The sequence below is a fragment of the Tasmannia lanceolata genome, unplaced genomic scaffold (genome assembly GCF_043159265.1).
Source record: "Tasmannia lanceolata isolate RefF3 unplaced genomic scaffold, GAP_Taslan_0.1 ptg000029l, whole genome shotgun sequence".
Taxonomy (NCBI): domain Eukaryota; kingdom Viridiplantae; phylum Streptophyta; class Magnoliopsida; order Canellales; family Winteraceae; genus Tasmannia; species Tasmannia lanceolata.
Window position 1 is genome coordinate 2878319 of NW_027518706.1, and position 21122 is coordinate 2899440.

General features: G+C 37.0%; 1 protein-coding gene and 2 long non-coding RNA genes across 3 annotated transcripts; 2 read left to right on the top strand and 1 right to left on the bottom strand.

Moving 5' to 3' along the window:
* Window positions 1-1553: 1553 nt before the first annotated feature.
* On the top strand, window positions 1554-2765 carry LOC143859047 (uncharacterized). Its single transcript, XR_013239097.1, has 3 exons — window positions 1554-1665; window positions 1784-1848; window positions 2390-2765. It is a non-coding gene; the product is annotated as an uncharacterized LOC143859047 (long non-coding RNA).
* A 3068-nt stretch (window positions 2766-5833) lies between these two features.
* LOC143859048 (membrane steroid-binding protein 1-like) lies at window positions 5834-10887 on the top strand. The gene is made up of 2 exons (XM_077369715.1): window positions 5834-6246; window positions 10263-10887. The coding sequence occupies exons 1-2, from the start codon at window positions 5945-5947 to the stop codon at window positions 10603-10605; spliced, it is 645 nt and encodes a 214-aa protein (XP_077225830.1). The 5' UTR covers window positions 5834-5944; the 3' UTR covers window positions 10606-10887.
* A 2323-nt stretch (window positions 10888-13210) lies between these two features.
* On the bottom strand, window positions 13211-19887 carry LOC143859179 (uncharacterized). Its single transcript, XR_013239180.1, has 5 exons — window positions 19765-19887; window positions 16130-16251; window positions 15131-15283; window positions 13543-13641; window positions 13211-13420 (listed from the first exon to the last, which is right to left on the bottom strand). It is a non-coding gene; the product is annotated as an uncharacterized LOC143859179 (long non-coding RNA).
* Between the last annotated feature and the right edge of the window lie 1235 nt (window positions 19888-21122).

A 21122-nucleotide genomic window follows, 5' to 3' on the forward strand; every position in this document is an offset into this window, starting at 1 on the left:
CTTGTATTTTACTCATTGCCTTTTGAATCGGGGGTCCTCCCTTGTATAGGCAGGAGTTCCAGTATCTTGGGCGTGATGTTACCGTGACGTGGGCTATGTGTATTGCTGAAGATATCGCTGTGGTAATGCATGCGTGAACGATCCTGGAAGGTGATTCGAGAGGATAGGAGGTCTGGTGGTGACATATTGGCGGCAGGCTGATACAGGTTTTAATACGCGAAACTGAGATATGGGGCATAACCTTGTGATGTCAGATCATGATGGCAATTGTCAAGGAGCCTTTTTGTGGAAGATGCTATGGTGATCGGGAGAGAGGAGTGGAGGTCAGCGTGCCTCCCTCGTAATTTATCGAGGCATTATGATAGGCGAAAGCTTCTGCGCCAAATTCGGGGAGGTGAAACGTCGGACGTAACGTGATTAACGCCCTCGAGGAGAGTTAAAGAGGCAGGATCTAGGCCATGAATATTAATCGACATGATATCAACCATTGATATGATGGAACATGTTTTGAGCCGTTACGGAGTGGCTCTATAAAAGAAGGGGTGAGGATGCCCGGTTCTTTACTGTTGTCTTCAAGATGTTGAGTTTGTTTTTCTTTCCCTTTTTGTAGAGGATCGAAAAGCTTTTTATTTCCGACAGTGATTTGTGTGGAGTAGACTGTCTCGGGGACTGGAATCTGCCTCGAGTTTCAACCGTGCTGGAAAGAACTACCACGAGTCTCACCCATGGGTCCAAGTGTCCAACCACAGCTCAACTTCGTTGACCCCTCCTTACGGGGGCTCGATTTTTGGGGTAGTATGCGGGATGCTACCTCCGGCAACTCCAATGCTCGGGGGGAGGGGTTCCTAACCTTCCGGTGATCTTCGGTGAGCCGGCACTTGAGCCCATCTTTCTCGCTCCCCTTGTACCGCTGTATGTTCTGATTGGGGTTGGTCCCTTCAAGGAAGTGTGGGTGATGACGAGGGGGCTAGTTGGAAGGAAAGGGAGCTCGTGGTGGTGGCGCCCTTCTTGTCTCCTCTGGTATCTCCCTTTAAGGAGGGTAAGAAGCCTAAGGGTGAGCGCCGGATCTCCATAAGCAGAGGCGGGCGTGGAGGAGATGTGGAGAACATAAAGAAGGGTAGTGTGACAGCTCCCTATTTCCCTCCACATTTCTTAACTTCTGTTCAGAGGGAGGAGGAGAAGGTGAAGATAAGCCTAGGTGAGGCAGTTCGAACCATTGCCCCCCAACACTCCTATATAGAGGTTTCTATAATAAGCATAGGGTTAGGATCATCATATGAAAATAATTTTTTAGGCACAACCCATTTATGCTGTGGCCCATAGAATATGAACCACCTACCATTCTACCAAATCCCTAAACAAGATTATAAAATGGGTTAATCACGGTCACGTGCATCAGAGTTGCAAATATGACTAGAAAATGTTGCAAGTTCATTTATCACTTATAAATGCTCTTTTATTTAAAAGATGAAATTCAACTACCAAAATACCCTTAGTCGACTCCAAAGGTGCCCGTACTCGACCATTTATGAACATAATCCTCTTCTACTGCTTTACAGTTTTTATTTGTTCTCGAAGCCTATTCTCGAAATTGAACCTTCTTCTCCGGTAAAACAACGGCAATCTCCGGCGAAACCTCCACTTTTCTCCGGAAAACATGTAAAGGTAAGCATGTGATCTCTTTCTCCTTCCCCTCACTTTGTGTACTCTCTGTAAAAAAAATAAAAATTTGTTGTAAACTCCATCTAACATCATCTCCTCTCTTTCTTGTTGTCATTTTTAGGGTGCTTTAGTCAACCCTAATTTGAGCTTCTTCTCAGGCAATTTTGTTCGGAAAAACGTAAACATGTAAGCCCAAAATCTCATCTTCCTTTCTCTCTTTGAAAAAACCAGTAACTTGAATCCATTAAACAATGACTCGAAGCCAAAGAGTTATAGGAAGCCAAAATAGTAACTCGAAGCCAAAATGCAATTAGTCGATGCCAAAATGCAGTTACTGGAATCCAAAATTTGCTGTTTTTTTTTCTTCTTCTACTAACTGAGTTTTGGGCTTCGAATAACTGTCTTTGGCTTCGATTAACTGATTATTGGCTTTGAGTAATTGGTTTTTTTGCTTCAATAGTTGATTTATGGATTCGAGTAACTGTTTTTTAGGTTCGAGTAACTGCGTTTTGGGCTTCAAATAACTGATTATTGGTTTCGAGTCACTGGTTTTGGCTTCGATTAACTGATTATTGGCTTCGAGTAACTAGTTTTTTGGCTTAAGAAGTTGATTTTTGGCTTTGAGTAACTGGTTTTTTAGGTTCACTGTTTTATAGCTTTTGGCTTTGAGAAACTGCTTCCAGTAAGTATTTTTGGGCTTCGACTAACTCTGCAAACCTTGCTACAGGTTTGATAGGAGCTGAAAATGGTAGACTCAATAGCTTCGTTTATATTACACTATGATTGGGAGTGGATGACATGTTTGTCGGAGCTAATCAAACACATAATGACAATATGAATGGTGATCAGATAATGGTGGGGGCAATTTTTCCTAATACGAAACAATTCAAGAAGATTGTCCTTGATAGTGATGGTAAACTACTACCATGTTTTGTACATGAAACAATTACAGTCCATTGCAGTAAAGTGTAAATGATTATATAGCACTTACTCTTAGGGGCAATGCTCCATTGTATTTTTGGTTGCTGCCATTGAAGGAATTGGCATGCTTATGTACATGAAACCAGTCCATTGAAGTGTAAATGTTAATCTGTCACTCAAGACCCATGCACTCAGTTTACAAATAAAGAAGTTGCAAAATAATCTATTAATAAGTACTGGCAACTGTTCATGGGTTGGGATGATTCGTGTTGCATAATATTCTCATTGATCCCTTCTCTGACATGGCTCACATAAAAGTCATCTTCAGTAGCATTATTTAGGTCTAATTGACACCTGCATCGTTGTGACTCCTCAAAGTTAGGACACTTTAACTGATATTTCAAATTTCAAATGTAGAAGTTGCAAAATAGTCAGCTAAGAAATACAGTACCGGCCATTGTTCATTTGTTGGGCTGAATCATCTTGTCTAATGTTAATGTCGACCTCATTCATGACGTGCTTCCCACAAAATGATTCTTCATGATCTTTCCTTAGGTCGACTTCATAAATGGCATGCTTGGGGGAGAAGAGGGTGCACTTACACGAACTTCGTTCAGGAGCAATACAGGTGAATTTACATTCAGGGAATTATAACCTGCATATCTACTAAACTTACTTATGTATAGACTTAAAGAATTGAACCCTCTACTATTATCAAAAAGCCTAAACGTTGATTGGAGGTCATCTTCGTCTACAACATCATATAAAGTGGTCTGAAATTGATCAACAGCATATCGGCATTTTATTGCTAACGAAACCTCATTTTCCTCTGTATTGATCTTACGGTGAATTGGAGATTGAAATTCCCGTAAATTAAATGGGCGATTCACGGTTAATAACTTCCTCTCCCCACTGACATAGTCATACGAAATATTATCCTTCAAATTCGCATCATAGACTCATAGTGCAATATAAAAGAAGCTATTTACCATTTTTCACACCTATCAAACCTGTAACAAATTTACACTCTGGTTACTCGAAGGCAAATTTAATTACTGGAAGAGAAAATAGTTGTTAATCCATTCCAATATAGATTAGTTGAATTCCAAATATCCTAGCTTAGGGCCAAAATAGTTTAATCAAAGGCAACATATGTCACTTGAATCCAAAATAGTGAGTCGAAGAAAAAATCTATATTACTCGAATCCAAAAAAAGTTAGTCGAAGCCAAAAATAGGTGGCTGTAGCCAAAATCAGTTACCCAAAGAGCTCTCACTAGGCAAAAGGTAGTGGAAGCCAAAATGGTACTCGCACGGGTTATTCAAAGCCAAAAAATAGGATACTTGAAGCTAAAAAAATGTAACTCGAATCCAAAATCAATAACTCAAACCCACAAAGTGATAGTCGAAGCCAAAATAAGAAGTGAAAATTAGTAGATGAGGCAAAGCAAGGTACTCGAAGCAAAATGTAAGTTATTTGAAGGCAAAAATGATAGTCGAAGCCAAAAAATGTTAGTCGAAGACAAACAAAAATTTACTCGAAGCCAAAAAAAAAATTTACTTAAGCCAAAAAACTAGTCGATGTCAAAAAACAAATTACTCAAAGCCAGAAAAAGTTACTTGAAGCCAAAAAAAGTTAGTCGAAGCCAAAAAGTATTTATCGAAGCTAAAAAAATTTAGTCGAAGCCAAAACATGTTAGTCAAAGCGAAAAAAGAAGTTAATCGAAGCCCAAAACGTGATAGTCGAAGCCAAAAAATGTTAGTCGAAGACAAACAAAAATTTACTCGAAGCCAAAAAAATTTTTTACTTAAGCCAAAAAACTAGTCGATGTCAAAAAACAAATTACTCAAAGCCAGAAAAAGTTACTTGAAGCCAAAAAAAGTTAGTCGAAGCCAAAAAGTATTTATCGAAGCTAAAAAATTTTAGTCGAAGCCAAAACATGTTAGTCAAAGCGAAAAAAGAAGTTAATCAAAGCCCAAAACGTGATAGTCGAAGCCAATAAATATTTCTCGAAGCTAAAATTTATTAGTCAAAGACGAAAAAAGTTCTGAATGTTACTAGAATTCAAAATTTTTAGTTGCAGCAAAAAACATGTTAGTCGAAGCAAAAAAACCAGTTATTCGAAGCCTAAAAATATTTAGTCAAAGCGAAAAACACAACGGCGAATGTTACTGGAAACACATTTTTCACTTCGACCAAGTAAATTTTGGCTTCGAATAACCTGTTTTCGCTTCGAGTACCTGTTTTGCATCGAGAAGGAGAGGGGGAGATCTCGAAATCCTTTTTGAGAAAGATTTGACGAGGCAGAAGGCCGATGTGTCCAATTTTGTGCATTTCAAGCAAAAAAAAATCTTTGAATACCCTAAAAAATGAGAGAGAGAGAGAGAAGGAGATGATGTTAGATGGAGTTTTGAAAAAAAAAATAGAAATATAGAGAGAGAGAGAGAGAGAGGGAGAATGAGATTTCAGGTAAGGGTGTCAATTTTGGCTCGGGCTCGGAGGCTCACTCGAGCTCGGCTCGAATCCTTAACGAGCCGAGCCGAGCCGGCTCACCAGGCTCGTTAAGAATTTAATATATTTAAATATATATATTATATATTAATTTATACATTAAAAGGGTTGTCCAGGAAGTGAAAGGGGGGAGCAAAATATGTCACTTCATTTTTGGAACCCCATTTGTTACTAGGACCACCCCCCCATAGTGTAAAAAAAGTAGTCAAATTACACTAGTAGGGCTGTCCAGGGAAGATGAGGGGTGTGAACATTAACCCGAGCTCGGTACGGCTCGCGAGCCTGACCGAGCCGAGCCGAGCTCGAGCCTGGTTCGAGCCCGAGCCGAGCCTGACCAAGCTCGGCTCGGCTCGTTTACACCCCTAATTTCAGGCTTACCTTCTTATATATTACCAGGAAAAGAGTAGGTTTCGCCGGAGATGAAGAAGCACTTCAACTAGGTTAAAAACAGGATTCGAACAAAATGGGTAAAAGTAAAACTCTAAAAAGAAGAAGGGAAGAAGAATAAATGTACCCAGTGGCATTTTGGTCCTAAAATTTTGAATTTTTATAAATAAGCATTTATTCGTTTTTTCTCAACAAACGATATTTTAAATGTCAATAATTCACCTCTCTGACACGTAACAGTAATTTACCCTTATAAAATTAACATGATATTAAGAATGCTGATGGGGCATTTGAGTAACTTTACACTATAACAAGAGCCAAAAAAGATATTAAAAAAAAAAAAAAAAAGTCCGACCTTTACGTCTTCTTTTTCTCTCCTCTTCTACCAGAATCTAGCCGTCTCTTCCTCATATCCCTCTCCTCTTCCTCCTTCTTCTATCTGTTTCTCAGTGAAAATCTTAAGCATGGCTTCTCAACTTTGGGACACCCTAAAAGAATCAATTACTGCCTACACAGGCCTTTCTCCTGCCACCTTCTTCACGGTGGTGGCAGTATCAATCGCTTTATACTATGCAATTTCAGGTTGTTTTGAATCTCCCCCTGCCCCAAGGACAAGGGAAGTTGAGGAAGAGGTAGAACCACTTCCTCCTCCAGTCCAGCTTGGAGAAATCGCTGAGGAGGAATTGAAAGTTTACGATGGAGCGGACCCGAAAAAGCCGCTCTTGATGGCGATCAAGGGACAGATTTATGATGTTTCTCAGAGCAGGTCTTGCTGTTTTTTTCTGATTTTTTTGGGGAGTTTAGAAATTAGGGTTAGGGTTTGTTTTGTTTCTGGTTTTATTGGTTTTGATGAATCTCTGTATTGCTGATTTTTTTAGTTATTGGGATTTTCTTTTCTTTAAGTTTCTGTTTGGATTGCATGAAAAATGTTTCTGATGGAAAATTTTATTAGGAAAAAAGTTTTCTTTCCTCAATTTGGAAATTTAGGTTTTTTTGTTTGTTTTATCTCTGTCTTACTGATTTTCTAGTTATTGGGGTTTTCTTTTAGTTTTCTGTTTTTTTGGGGGTGTTTTGGATGGCTTCCTAAAATGGGTTTCTGAGTTTTTCCCTGATCTTGTTAATTTACACGAGGTTTTTGGGCATAGTAGCACATGGGGGTGTGACTATAGGGTTTTGGGTTTTTTTGTGTTTTTTGGGGAGTTTAGAAATTAGGGTTTTTTTTTAATTACTTAGATTGGCTTTGATTTCATCTCTCTTACTGATTTTCTAGTTATTGGGTTTTTCTTTTGCTGTACACCCTTTTTGGATTGCAAGAAAAAAAAATTCTAATGGAAAAATTTACTAGGAAAAGTGTTTGCTTTCCTTAATTTAGAAATTATAGGGTTTTTTTCCATCTCTCTCTCTCTCTCTCTCTCTCTCTCTCTCTCTCTCTCTGATCTTCTAGTTATTGAGTTCTTCTTTTGCTTTAGGCCATGTTGGATTGCAAGAAAGATTTAGAGGGAAATGATATGATTATGGTTAATTTAGAAAATAGGGTTAGGGTGTTTTTTGTTTTTACTTAGATTGGTTTTGATTTCATCTTTGTCTTACTGATTTTTGGATTGCAGGAATTTTTTGGAAAAGTTTGGGAAGGAAAACATATTTGTAAAATTTTTTATTTCTTTTACACATGAAAAAACATAACTTGGACCAATCCTTTTCAATTTTTATTTAGAGGGGGACGTTCAGTTTATGATAATTTTATTTTAAAATAACCATAATCATAGTATTTCCCCCTAATTTGTGAAACGAATAAATTTTCTCTAGGAAAAAAATTTTCTGCCAGAATTTTTTTTTCTTACAATCCAAACAGGGCCTTAGTTTTCTGTTTTTCCTTTTGTTTTCTATGTTTTTTCCTTTGTTTGTTTTGGGGTGTTTTAGAATATGATTCTGTGAGGTTTTCTGGAGTTTTGGATGGTTTCTGGAAATGTGTTTGTGCGGTTTTCCCCGCTCTTTCTAATTTACACGAGAGTTTGTGCAGATGGGGGTGTGGATTTAGGGGTCTGGGGTTGTTTTAGGAATGGGTTTGTGTTTTTAATTTAATTTTTTCCATGTTCGTTCCAATAGATTGTTGTTCTATATTATGCTTTCTGTGTAATTGAGCATTGGGTGTCTGTTTCATGTTTACTTTAGTTTTTGTTCATAATTATTCTCTGCTCTATTCTCTTTTGTAGGGCGCTTATGGTTTTCGCATGAGGTTTTGTAATCTTTTTGCTTCTGTTATAGAGGGTGTCATTTTCCTTTTTATCATATGGTTATTGGAGATTGTGCCATATTTGTTGATCTCTCTGTGTGTTTGGGGGTGTGCTATTTTTTGGGGTTTCCTTTGATTTTTAGTGCTTTGATGTGTTTTCGATGATTTCAGCATAAGGGTTGATTCTCTGTGGATGAGACATTGATTTGGAATCAATGTGAACTTTCGATTCTGATTTCTCGGTACTTGCTTGATTCTTACTTTTAGGTTTGTTAGATTTTAGGTTGTTTGATAACTTATGAGCCCGGAAAGATTTAATTATTCTTATCATTTAGTCATTCTAAATCTTTTGTTTTTTTTAGCAAGGATATATTAAAAGCAAAGGCTGAAGCCCAAGGATCAAGATCGTCTAGTTTTCTAAACCTAAATCCTATTTATCCATCTTGGTCATTTTCAAATATTTGGGTTTCTTTCTACTGTAATTTTTGGGTTATTTTAACTTGTAACTGTCTATTCTCCGGGCTAACTGCATTGATGAAGTTTGTGTTCTGGATTATTTGATTTTGACCTTTTGATTTAGGCTTTCTTGTTCTATATATTTGGTCAATAGATTTGTTCTTTGGATGTCAGTGTTTACTACAATTGAATTTTGCCTATATACTCGACTTACATGGGATTTATCGTATTAAAGATCTTAAAAGTAATACCCAATCGTGTTAGAAGTCGATCTTCATGTTTGGATTGCACTTTTTCCATTGCGAAATATGCATATTTAGAAATAGTTGGGTTTTAACTTTTAAGTTTATCATGTCCGTAGTGCAGTTACATATTTCTGTTGCCTATTCACAATTTCAGTCCGATAGTTGATGGTTGCTAGTTGGGTTTCTATTGCCTGGAATTTATTACTGTGGTCTCCTATGATCAGCTGTTATGTAGTCTCCAACTGTAAGGTTAAGTGGTTTCTAATGGCTCCAATCACTTCATAGAGTGTTTTAATGGCCTATATGTAATGGCCTATATGCTGGATATATGATCACGAAGACTGCCTGTGGTTACCCAGACAGTGGCCAATGACTGTAGGATCTTATTATGTCTGGAGGCTTGGGCCCTAGTAACTTACAATATTCCAAAGAGGGAACAACATCCTAAGTAGAAGAATTCGGCAACTGTAGACTATTCTATAGTCATCTGGTTCTTAATTTTGGCACATCCTTCATGTGTGGACTATAAAATCAAGTGGCAGGAATTCTAAATATACAATTTATACACGTCAGGTCACACATGGTTCTCAATGGAGGGTGGTGTCATTTTTTTGGTCTCCCACTCTACCAATTCGATCCTGATTTCATTGTCTTGTTTTGGCTTATCGAGAGTTTACCAACTGCTTGATTTCAGAAACAAAATATTGTTTATTATTAAATATAATGTTCAACTCCTCATTTATCATTAGCTTTTATTTTATTATTAACTTGTCTTTAACTAATATTTGTTGTTATCTCTTTCCGCTAAACCTAAAACCCTAAAAAAAACTCTTCTTCTAATATTATATTTATGCATCCTTACCATTCAAAAAAATAAATAAATAATTATGTATCCTGTTAGACTCTCTTTCTTGCTGCATATCAGACTGAGTCACTGAAGAGTATCAGAATAAATTGATAATGCATTGCTATTTTTATCTTATCTTTGTGTTAAGACTCATAGTTGCTTAATCCTAAGATTTATTAATTGTTAAATGAAAACCATATTTATCTTGTTGCAAATTATGATTTGTAATTAGTAATTTTATATGTATATATGCATATGGGTGTGTCCCTGTTTTTAGATTTTTATAGGTTGTTGTGTCGAACACCTACCTCGTATCTGTGTCGACATTCGAGTTCGACACACGAATCCGTGTCCACATATCATAACATCATAGTTATTGATGTTCTTAAAACCAAGATTGTTTCCTTTTTAGCCTGATTTTATCCTTAGTTCCCAGCACTGTGACACTTCATCTCATCAATTGTCAGAATATGTCTTGAACTCGAGGAATCAATGCCTCATGCCAGCACTTAATATCATGTTGATATGTTATTGGGGCCACAATTTTAGTTTATAGTTTTATTATCCTTTATGACAGTTACAGGTTTACCTTATTCCCATCCTCCATAACCAAAGACATGCAGATCCACATTCTGAATGTGTCATCTAAATGGAGTAGGAAGAACAACTGCCCATTTGTTGTCAGTTTATATTGATTTTCGCAGAATGATTTGGACTTGCCTCTTCAAACTCAAGCTTTAAAATTATAGCTTGAATGCTGATAAACCATTTTGTTCTTGTTTATAGTGGACTTTTCAGATTGATCAGGAGTTTGTTCCCTTTTCTTATTGTTTTATGTTCTATTTAAATGGTTCTAATTTATTTCTTTCAGCCTTTGCATGGTCACTGTTTTGACACCCACATGCCGTTCCATACTTCCATATACTTGGCTTATGTTTTTTATTTCTTGAATAAGAAATCCCCAGTCCTGATATTATTATTGGTTTCTATAACTTTTGTAGAATGTTCTATGGACCTGGTGGCCCTTATGCTTTGTTCACTGGCAAAGATGCTAGTAAAGCTCTAGCGAAAATGTCATTCGACGAAAAGGATTTAACTGGAGATATCTCAGATCTTGGCCCATTTGAACTCGACGCCTTACAGGATTGGGAATATAAGTTCATGAGCAAGTACGTTAAGGTTGGAACGGTTAAGAAAACTGTGCCAGTAGTAGACGGGCCTGTTGCCGATCCCTCTGAGACATCCGATATTGCTGATAATCCCTTAGAAGGTGAGGCATCAGAAAGCCCAGTAGAAAACACCCACCATAAGGAGGTCAGTGTTGATGATGATGCCAAAGAGTAAAATGCCTGTGATTTTCTTCCCCACAACCTCATATAAATGGGCTGGTACTTAATTTTTCAAATCTTATCCCCTAAAGTACTTTGTAGTATTCTAAGTTAATAGCCTCTTTAGACAGACCCTGTGATATCTGTTGTTTAATAAGCATGGTCTGGTGAACTTGGGACTTGTGATACATTCACCATACTGTAGCTTTGTTGTTGATTTTGTTTTGTTTTCTGCTCTTTAGACATGCTGAAACATTGTATTATGAGGTTTTTCATATTTATTTCTACCTTAAGTCTATCAGCAGTTGTTTCTCATATTTCTGTTCATAGATTTTACCTGTCTTCTTTTTATGCTGGTTTCTGGGTTTTGATCTCTTATATGGATTTATGTCAGTGAGCAAGTTTTTACAGATGGGTGGTTAAGATTTTTAATCTGCTCGAGTTGGGTTCTTGTTGGGAAACCATATGCGGGTTGGGTCGTGTTGGACATTTACGGGTTGAGTGGGGTCGGCTTAGGTTTGGACAATTGGTCCCTCGACTTGGGTTGGGTTAGGGTTGGCCTCAACATGCAAGGAGTCACGGTCTTAAAACATACCCGCATCATCGGGGGAATTCCCCAATTTGACTCCCTTTTACCTTGGCCGAGTTCTGTTCTTTGGATACGGCCACATCCGCATTTTTAAACACTGGGGAGTCGCCTTTCTGGTAGCACTCGGCCCGCAACAGGTGATGGTCTGGTATTCACTGTGCTGGCTGGCGTCGTAGCCTCAGAAGTGAAATGGCGGCCTCCAATAGGTCCTCAAGAGTATTGGGGTTGTTCTCTACGGGGATAGAAATCCTTGGGTAAGTTGTTCTTGGGTTTGGCTATCCTGCTCGGATAATTTATTAATCTTTTTTTTTGAATGGTTGACATGAACAGCTTATCCAAGAAAATTTGTGAACAGTAGGCATGATAATTTCAAGATTAATAAATAGTTAGTCATGTACAAGGATTAGATAAAGCCTGTTTAGGTCCTATTCTCGGTTTCCCAGCATTATTCTTTCTATCATCCAGTTTTAATATCAGCTGTTTCGATGAGACCCAGACAGAAAGTTGGCTGAATGCACTGAGAACCTTGAAACCTTTGTGTGTATTGTGTACACAGATTTGTTCAAAGGATGAGATTACCCTATGGATCAGTAGGTCCCATCTTTGGTTGATCAGAACCGTCTACTTAAATAGGGACTGCTTGAACCCATTGTGATTCCAAAAGCAAGGGATCATCCAGCAGTGACAAATTTTTATTATCCATTTTGTAGGCCCTACCTTGCCCAATCCTAGGCCCTTGATCCCTCTTAAGTCTAGTTTATTGTTCTGTTAGAAAAAGCTAAACCGTTGATTTTTGTTATTGTTCTGTCAAGAGAAACTAAACCGTTGATTTTTGTAGGCATTAGATGGGACCGAAATCACATGGGTTGCCTCCTAATGTTCTACAAGATCAATGGTTTCGATTGAGGAGCTAAAAATCTTTTGGAAATTTCGTTTTATGCAGCAATGGATCGAAAGAAAAGAAAAGGAAACCATCCAAACCAAAAAACAAAAAAAAACTCCATATTAAAACACATTATTAGGTAAAAGTTTTACTCAAAACCTGCAAACCTACCAGACCATTTTTTCAATGGAATAATTTTTACATTAAAAATAATATTTTCCATAATTTTCTTTTTGCTACATACAGATGAATGAGCGTATGGTATGGCTTCACTCCACCTGTCTGCCACTTCACTCCACTCCAATTATCCAAAGGGTGTCTAGTTTTCTAGAAGATAGAACGGAAGAAAATGATCCACGTAGAAGAACCCAGCTAGAGCCTGGATTAGAGCCGGGTAGATTCCTTTTACCTTCTTCATGATTTTTTTCTAAAGGATTCATTTAGCCGACCCCAACTAGTTTGGGACAAAGGCTTTGTTGAGTTGAGCTGAGTTGAATGGTCTTTTAAGATGAAAGGGCCCTCTTTATGCAACGCTAAAGAAGGGCATTTGAATAGATCCACGTCATTAAGTGCAACCGAATTCAGTTTCTCAACCGACTTTAAAACTGACATGGATCTATTCAAGGACACTTCCCCGGCCCTTGCATAAAGAGAGCCCTTGCATTTATCATTCCTCCAGATACAATTTGCTATAACTTGTAGAAGAAAATCATTTCAAGCAAAGAAAATGGTATCACGATGACTCAATGAGACCCCTATGAAAAGGAGATTTTATACAGTGGGACCCACTTCATAGGATGATCCAAACCGTTAGTTAGTTGGGCCACAATGTAAATAGGCTGTACCTCATAAATCATTTCCTTTGGATGATCTAACCGTCCGATTTGTAGAGGGATTGCACATTATACAAACCTCTATAGATCCTAGAGTTAGGATCATCCTATGGAGATGATTCACAGGTATAGCATATTTATGTCGTGGCCCAACAAAAGAACGGTTTGGATCATCCTGTGAAGTTGGGCCCCACTATTTTTGGAAAAAATACTGGACTTCAAGGGCATACAGCATGTAAAATCTCTGAAAAATGGTGTTCAACATTTACTTGCGAGTTGCCTTGGGGAGTTCTTGACTGTTTTTTAAACATTTCCATAAACCAAGCCACAAACCAAACAAATAGATAATTAGTTTGACCAAAGAGCTTACAATCATTGTTCAGTTGTTCTTATAATTACAATGAAACAATACTTTCTTTTGATAAAAAAAAAATAGATTTGAACTCTAGAGGAGACATGGACCAACCATTTTAACTCAGTTGCTTTCGGCGGACACCTGAGAGCCCTCAACAATCGATTCGATCCTCTGCTCACAATAAGAAAGAAGAACAGCACAACAGCAAACCAACAAATGAATAAATGATGAATTGTTAGTAAAATATAAATGACAACCACAAATTTTAGGCTTAAAACCAGGTGAGTTCGCACCTTCACCGATTGCGCAACCTCTTCGAGTTTATGTAGCAGCAGAGTACTTGGAATTACACCTCTGGGCTCGACGAATCTCAGCTGTGGTGAAACCATCACCTGCACATTTGGATTAAATAAATAGTACTAGGCATTTTGGTGATATTGCGCCTTCTATACTTTCGAAAGAAAATTCATGAGAAAATAAAATTGTGTAGTTAACTAACAGACATGTCTGTCTATAGTTGATTCTCGTTTGTATTCAATCAAAGCAAGCCAGCACAAAACCACCCCTGACAAGGGGATTCAAAGACTTAGGATTTCATATACATTGGGCTTAGCAAATTACATTGAAACAATTTGCATAAAATATTCAGATGGAACTAAAGGTTTACATTATTTGAGAGGAATAGAAGATTCTGCATTAGACTTTGCAAAATTGTGTCCATAGAAGCTTACAACCAGTGTTCATAATCACCTTGGTACTATGTAATAGGAATACGCTGCCAGAATAACTTTTAAGATGGACACACATGTCGGACATGTGAACATAGCTATCATGAGAAATTTTAATTTATTCTGATTTTTTTTGGAATTATTTAGTTTCCAATTCCGTTTCGGTAGTTGTTCCATGTTTCTCATGGATTGGAACATTCCGATGTTCTGTTCTGAAAAAAGACACTACACGATTTGGAGAAAAGAAAGTTTTAAAACTGAAAAAAAAAAGAACTAAAAAATGGAAATTATTTAGACCAATATGGTATCGTGGAAAAAAAAAATTAAAAGTAAAAGCTATGGCCGTAGCAAAAACCAAAATTCATCAGTCAACTTAGAAACCTCCGAGTCGACTTGGCTTGGCTGGGTCCAAGTGTCAACTACAACTTCCACTCTTACAAAATATTGACCATGTTAATCAATTTTTAGCAACTTGGTGATTTTTTGTCACCCACACCTAAATTGAATTCGGAAACTGAAAGATTGATTTCCAAGTGTAAATCTGAGTTTTTGAACATCAACTAGTACTTCAACCAAATTGTATCTAGTCAATGCCCTAGTATACAGGCACTTTGTACTGAAAATAAAATAAATTTGTGTATCCAACAACGTCGCATCTTACTTGGGTCTATGTGCATGTCTGAATTATATGTATAATAAATATTTAAAAACAATCTCCAACCTTCACTTATTCATGTTCTTGAATAGTTAAACTAAATATGCGACAGATAACTAATTAGATGATGGACACTATAAGAGCCAGATAAGCTTCATTGAAAAATAAACATCACAAACCAAGCTTCATCGAAAATGGACATCTTATATGGAAGCAGGGTTTTAAATTTAGGCCCAAATGCCGAAATTTTGAAATTCGGCTGGGGCCGGCACCCAAAGTACAATTTTCGGTGTCGGCCCAGATTTTGGCCGAAATTTCGGATTTTAACGGAAATTTTTTTACCGAACTACGGCCAAATTTTGGTATTTTAGTCGAAATTTCGGTTTCAGCCACAGCTGAACCGACACCAAAACCGAAATTTTAAACCTTGCATGAAAGTTGGGTTGAAAAAAATGGAGAAAGAAAATGACCGACAGACACAAGAAATTAAACAGTTACCTTGCGCTTTAAAGCTGGCGATCTGCTAGTTGCTGGAGCTTCAGTTAAAGATCCCATTGGGGTCACTGTATCTTCTCCCTCGTTGATGAAAATTGTAGGCTTCCAACTGATCCCAACTTCTTGTATGCTCCTGGAAGCTTCTTCTATGATGACCTACGCGTAATGCAGAAATATGAACAAAAGTAAATGAGATAATTTATATCTAAATCTCAAGGCTCTTTTTGGTTGCCACATGCCAGGCATCCTCAAGGATTTCCAAAGTAAAGAATGGAAAGGGTATTTTAGAGAGCGAATGTATTCTATGTCTTTACAATGTGTTTAGGAGATAGTGTCGCCTACAACACATTGTTACGTATTACAAAAAACCTAAACAATAGATAAAACAATGTTCTTCTGCGAATGAAGATTGTAATTTTATCTTTTGTTCTCTCTCAATTCGTGCACCCCAACCCACAAGTGTAAAAAATGCGCCTCTTTTGTCGCAGTCATTTAGATCGGACCTTTTTTCGCTACTTTTTTTGGTCTTTTGTCAATGAATATTCCATTGCTAATAAAAAAAGTGTAAAAAATATAAGCTTGATATGTTGGAATCAATAGTTCATGGTGACCCTGATTAATAGATGGATATACTTAATTTTCCTTAAGGGCCCGTTTGGATGCCGAGAAGATTTCGATTTGGATTTCTCGCATTTGCAGCCCTTTTTGCATTGCGAATTGGATCCGGATCAAATCCTTGGATTTCCAAATCAGAGACTGAGAGTGAGAAAAATCAGATTTCCAAATATGCTGTGGAAATAAGTAATTGGAAATCCACAGATCTGGCAGTTTCCTTCACCCTCTTTGATCCTCAACCTCTCCACTCCACTAGGAAGTAGCCCCTTCCCTCTCTGTCTCCCTCAACATGAGCTGGCGGATCTATTCATTTTGTATTCAAAACTCAATTCCAAATCCAAATACAAAATATGAGGTATCCAAACGGGCCCCTAAGTTTCAAATTACCTTCCTCAGAAATGCTGGACTAGAGACTCCTTGCACCTGTAGTTCATCCACAGGTGCAGCTTTTCCATGGGCTATGCTTTCAACCCTAAATGTATGAATTCCATACACCGATTGCAAGCAACCTAGAAGGCATCAAAGAATGTAGTTTCGTTAGAATCATTGATAAAATGAACATATTTTTCAAGCAGTGGATCCTATATTAGTACAAGAATACAAACAAACTTCAGACAGGGTAGGGTTTATACAATATGGTAAAAGTGTGGCATTTTACGAATCAGATAATTTCGGTAATTCCTTAAAGATGGAGAATCCAAAGACTCCCAAGCTTCCATGGAAGTGACTGACTAGTTACGGAAACACTCAAATGACTTTGAAGATATGAACAAAAAAACTTAATATATAACATAAAAAGGAGCAAATTCAGGACATTCGCAAGTGTTATTTTAGTTTATTTATATCAAACTTTTGAGGGGCGCTGGAAATTTTACAATATTTTTTAGTGCAAAATGTTACAGAAAAATAGAGCTACCTTGGGCATCTGATTTATTTGTCTAACTTCACGTTTATTTACAGACCAACAGGCAGAAAAGCATCACTTTGTGGACTACAGTGGTTTTGCTTCAATTGCTACACTTTGCGGACTGTTGTCTCCTTGTAGCAACTCTATTCTCGTGTGTACGTTGTAGTACCCTTTCATGAGCAGATGTACTTCCACGAATAGTTTTAAATTTCGGCCGAAGTCTGAAATTTCGGGCAAAATATTTCGGTTTTGACCAATGCTGAAACGCAATAAACCATGAATCGGATTTTTACAGGAGTTCGCCGAAATTTTGCCGAAATTCCGAAATTTCGTTTTCACCCTTATTTACAAAATTCTTCCAAAATGTTAAGATTTCCACCGAATTGCCAAAATTTCCACCGAAATTTTAGATATTTCCAAGGAATTTTTAAAAATACCAACAATTTTAACCTAATTTTACATGATTTCGGCCTTTCACGAAATTGGTGTTATCTTCCTGCCTTAATTAGTGCTGTGTTGGCTTCAAGCGATGTAGCTAGCATGCTGCTTGAATTTATCCTTTCGTGTAGAGTAGCTAGTGTGGTACCCTAATTAGTCATTGTCCCTGACCAAGTTGACTTGTGTTGATCGTTGTGGACTGTGGAATGGCTTTGTGTGGGTTGCTTCATAGTACTATTATGTGGAATTTATGAGGGCTATCATAGGCAATTTTGCAGCCTTTTCTGTGGACTATTGTACAATCTTCTTGTAGATTGTGTTACACTTTTGGTGTGCAACAACTTCGACTAGACTTATGAGCAGTACTGATATGGGATGATGAGCACTCTTGGAGTGGACTGTTGTAGCCTTCGACTATTTCTTTATGTGAACTGCTATTGCAAGTGGACCATAGTTGTCAATTTTGTTTCGTTCAACATTTCGTTCTGGTCAATGGGACGAGATGTTTTCGTGTTTTGTTTAGGAAAAGACATTACTACCGATTTTTTAAATAGTTAAATTTGAAAAAAAAAAAAAAAAGATGGTAAATTGTTATAAAAACTATATAAAATAATTATACCAACTAAATTTAACAAAAAGACACATTTTTATATATAGTGTTTTGAAGAAAGGCAAGTATTCAACTTCTAAGCCTCCCCTTCATATAAACTAGAATTAGAATACTTTGGAAGTAGAAAATCACCATTTGGAAGTAGAAGAAACATGGTTTGGAAGTAGAAGAAATACAAAAAAGATTACAAACAAATCAAATATAATGACAATAGATAAGTAGAAGGATTCAAAAAGACAATGTGAAGTAGAGAAAATGGGAGATTTGATGGGGGTTTTATAGCTCCCATTTATTTGGAGAGGGAGATAAAAAGATATAAATACCCATCAAACGGCTGTAAACAACAAAAATGGTTAAAAAATAAGATAAAAAGGTAAAATTAGAAAAATAAAAATCCATTCGAGAGCACTTCTATAATTTTTTTTTTTTTTTTTAAACATGTGATTCCATATGAAAGCCCTGTTTTATTTGAAATGAATGAAACGACCATGTGAATTTCCTACAAAGACGTTCATTCCTTTCTTGTGCCAGTTTTCCAACTGGGAAAAGGTGTTCCGTTAGTTTCGAATGAATCGAAACGGAACAAATTTCACAAATATGGAGTGGACTATCTAGAATTGTAAAGCAAACTTTGCATGGATTGCAAACTTGGTGTGAATTGCTGAGTAGGGTCGTGTGGATGAAGGTGTTGGTTCATGTGAATTCCTTTGCAATGGGGACATGTTAATTAATCAAGAATCGATTTGGTTCGTAAGCAACACTGAATCATTAAAGGCATGGCTCAAACAGAATGAAGTTGATATGGTTGGAAACCATAATTACGATTTGTAAATTGAGATAGAGAGCAATTAGAGTTTCGAGGATTATGGCTAGGATTTCGAATGGATTTTTTATTAGGGTTTTGAAGGAACAAGGGTTCAAATAGATTTATGGCTAGGATTTAGGATTCGAAGGTGAAAATATGGGTAGGGTTAGATACTCAAATGCACGAGAGATGAAGCTAGGGTTTCGTGATGAGAACTAGGGTATGAATTGAGGAGAATGAAATTAGGGTTTAGGGATTGGATGCAAGAACCAAGGTAATGAGTCTAAGGAGTGTTCGAGAAGAAAAGACTAGAAAGGGGAGACTAGGGTCGGGTTTCGTGATGAGAACTAGGATCTGAATTGAGGAGAATGAAATTAGGGTTTAGGGATTGGATGCAAGATCCAAGGTAATGAGTCCAAGGAGTGTTCAAGAAGAAAAGACTACAGGGGAAAACTATGGTTTAACATTGATTAACATACCTTTTGAATCATATTCAAGATCAACCATAGCTCTGATACCATGTTAAACTTCTAATAATCCGTGCACAAGCCCTTCGTATGGAAGAAGAATAGAAGAGAAGAGAGAGAGGAGAGAAAACGAGAAAGAGAGGAGAGAATTCGTGGGAGGTCTAGAGAGTCTAATTCCCACCCCACAGCCACTTGTATGTATGTAAGTATGTATATCTAAAGTTCATTAATTATATAAAATGGCATTAAGGAGCCAATTAATGATGGCCCCATCCTACCAATGTAAATAAAAAAAAGCTAAGTGACAAAACTACACCATAAGAGAGAGAGAGAGAGAGAGAGAGAGAGAGAGAGAGAGAGAGAGAATTCGTGGGAGGTCTAGAGAGTCTAATTCCCACCCAGAGCCACTTGTGTGTGTGTGTGTGTGTGTGTGTGTGTAAAGTTCATTAATTACATAAAATGTCACTAAGGAGCCAATTAATGATGGCCCCATCCTACTAATGTAAATAAAAATAAAGCTATGTGACAAAACCACACCATAACATAAATGCAAATTAGCCTAAACTAACTTAACTCTTAATACCCCGAATTTTTGTGATTTGTGGAATACTTCAAATAGGAATCCATGCATTTATGTTCTGAAAGTAAATTCCCCAGCATTGATTGATCAGATAGAACAGAGGCAAAAGTTTGAAAAGTGAGATTTGAGAGTTGTGCAAATACATATGGTATGTGGTAGTAATGTAAATTTGAAATGCAACAAGCAAGAGCATTAAATGAGTTCCGCAAATATACCTTGTTCAATGATGATATCGACAACCAGCAGAAGAGGTATGCGCTTCTCAATTTTTGTAAACCCCAAAAATGGTACAAAAGAAGGCCTACCAACCTTCAAAATTTCCAAAGCCAGAAATCATGTTACATTTGACAATTAAAACCAGTCATGATAATATTAATAACATAGGTTATATTACCTTGTAAACTATCTCATTTTGTGTAACATATAGTTTGCGTGATGATATATCTTTTCTCAGCACATATCTTCTCACTGGTAGATATAGAAGCATAACAATTCCAACTCCCCAAGCTAAAACCAACAGTAGGGATATAAGGATCCATATAACTGTGTCATATTGAATGTGGCTTTTGGAAAGCTCCTCAAAAGAGGAGCTGTACAGTATCTTCCCAGATACATCTGCTTCCTCGTCATTGACGTCAGATATAGGATCTGCTAGTAACAGTTGATCAGATTCACTCCGTTCCAGCAAACCAATAGCATGGCCCGCCAACATTCCTGCAAGCCCCAAACAATTAGCTAAGAATACCTCACATCAAGGATTGAAATTTCCGTTTCGGTCCCTACCGAAACCGATTTTTTTAAAAAAAAAAAAAATTTGGTCATTTCAGACGAAATCTAACCCGAAATCCGAAATTTTGGACAGAAATATCGGATTCCAGACGAAATTTAAAACCTTGCCTCACATATTATGTTAAAATAACCTGACACTTAAACAAGCTACCTATAAGTCTAGAAAACATGTATAACATCGGTGATGTTTGGTGTATCTGACGTTTAAATACTTCTCTATAGGACTGATGAGGTTCTATTAGATTTTGATAGCTCTAGACGCCAAGACCACTGAGAGTTCAATTCAAATAATAATATTTATAGGGAACCATGTTTTGCAGCAACAGCTCAAGCTATTTGTTAACTATACAACCTCAACCACAAATCATCTGAATTTTTTTTTTTTAAAAGAAAGAAAAAAAGACAACTTCAACAGCAAAACATCCAGTCATTTTCTGACCATGACAGTAACAAAATTTCTAGACACATATATAATAAAATACAAAGTGATGTTAGCTAGTACAGTTTAGTAACCTAAAATCACACACTAATGTGCCTATCTTTAAATACCACAAGAGGAAATTCATATAAAGCACTTTTTCTTGGGAGAATGATGTTCAAATGATTCATTTACATCTAAAGGCTAATAATAAAACAATGTGCAAGTATATACTACTCTAATAGGTAGTTTGGCAAACATGTCTTCAATTGTGATAATATTAAGGAACTGCAACTTGTTGAGAAACCCAACAAGATAACTAAATAGCCTGCGAGTACGTGTGCTACAAATGGGTAGTTGTACCTC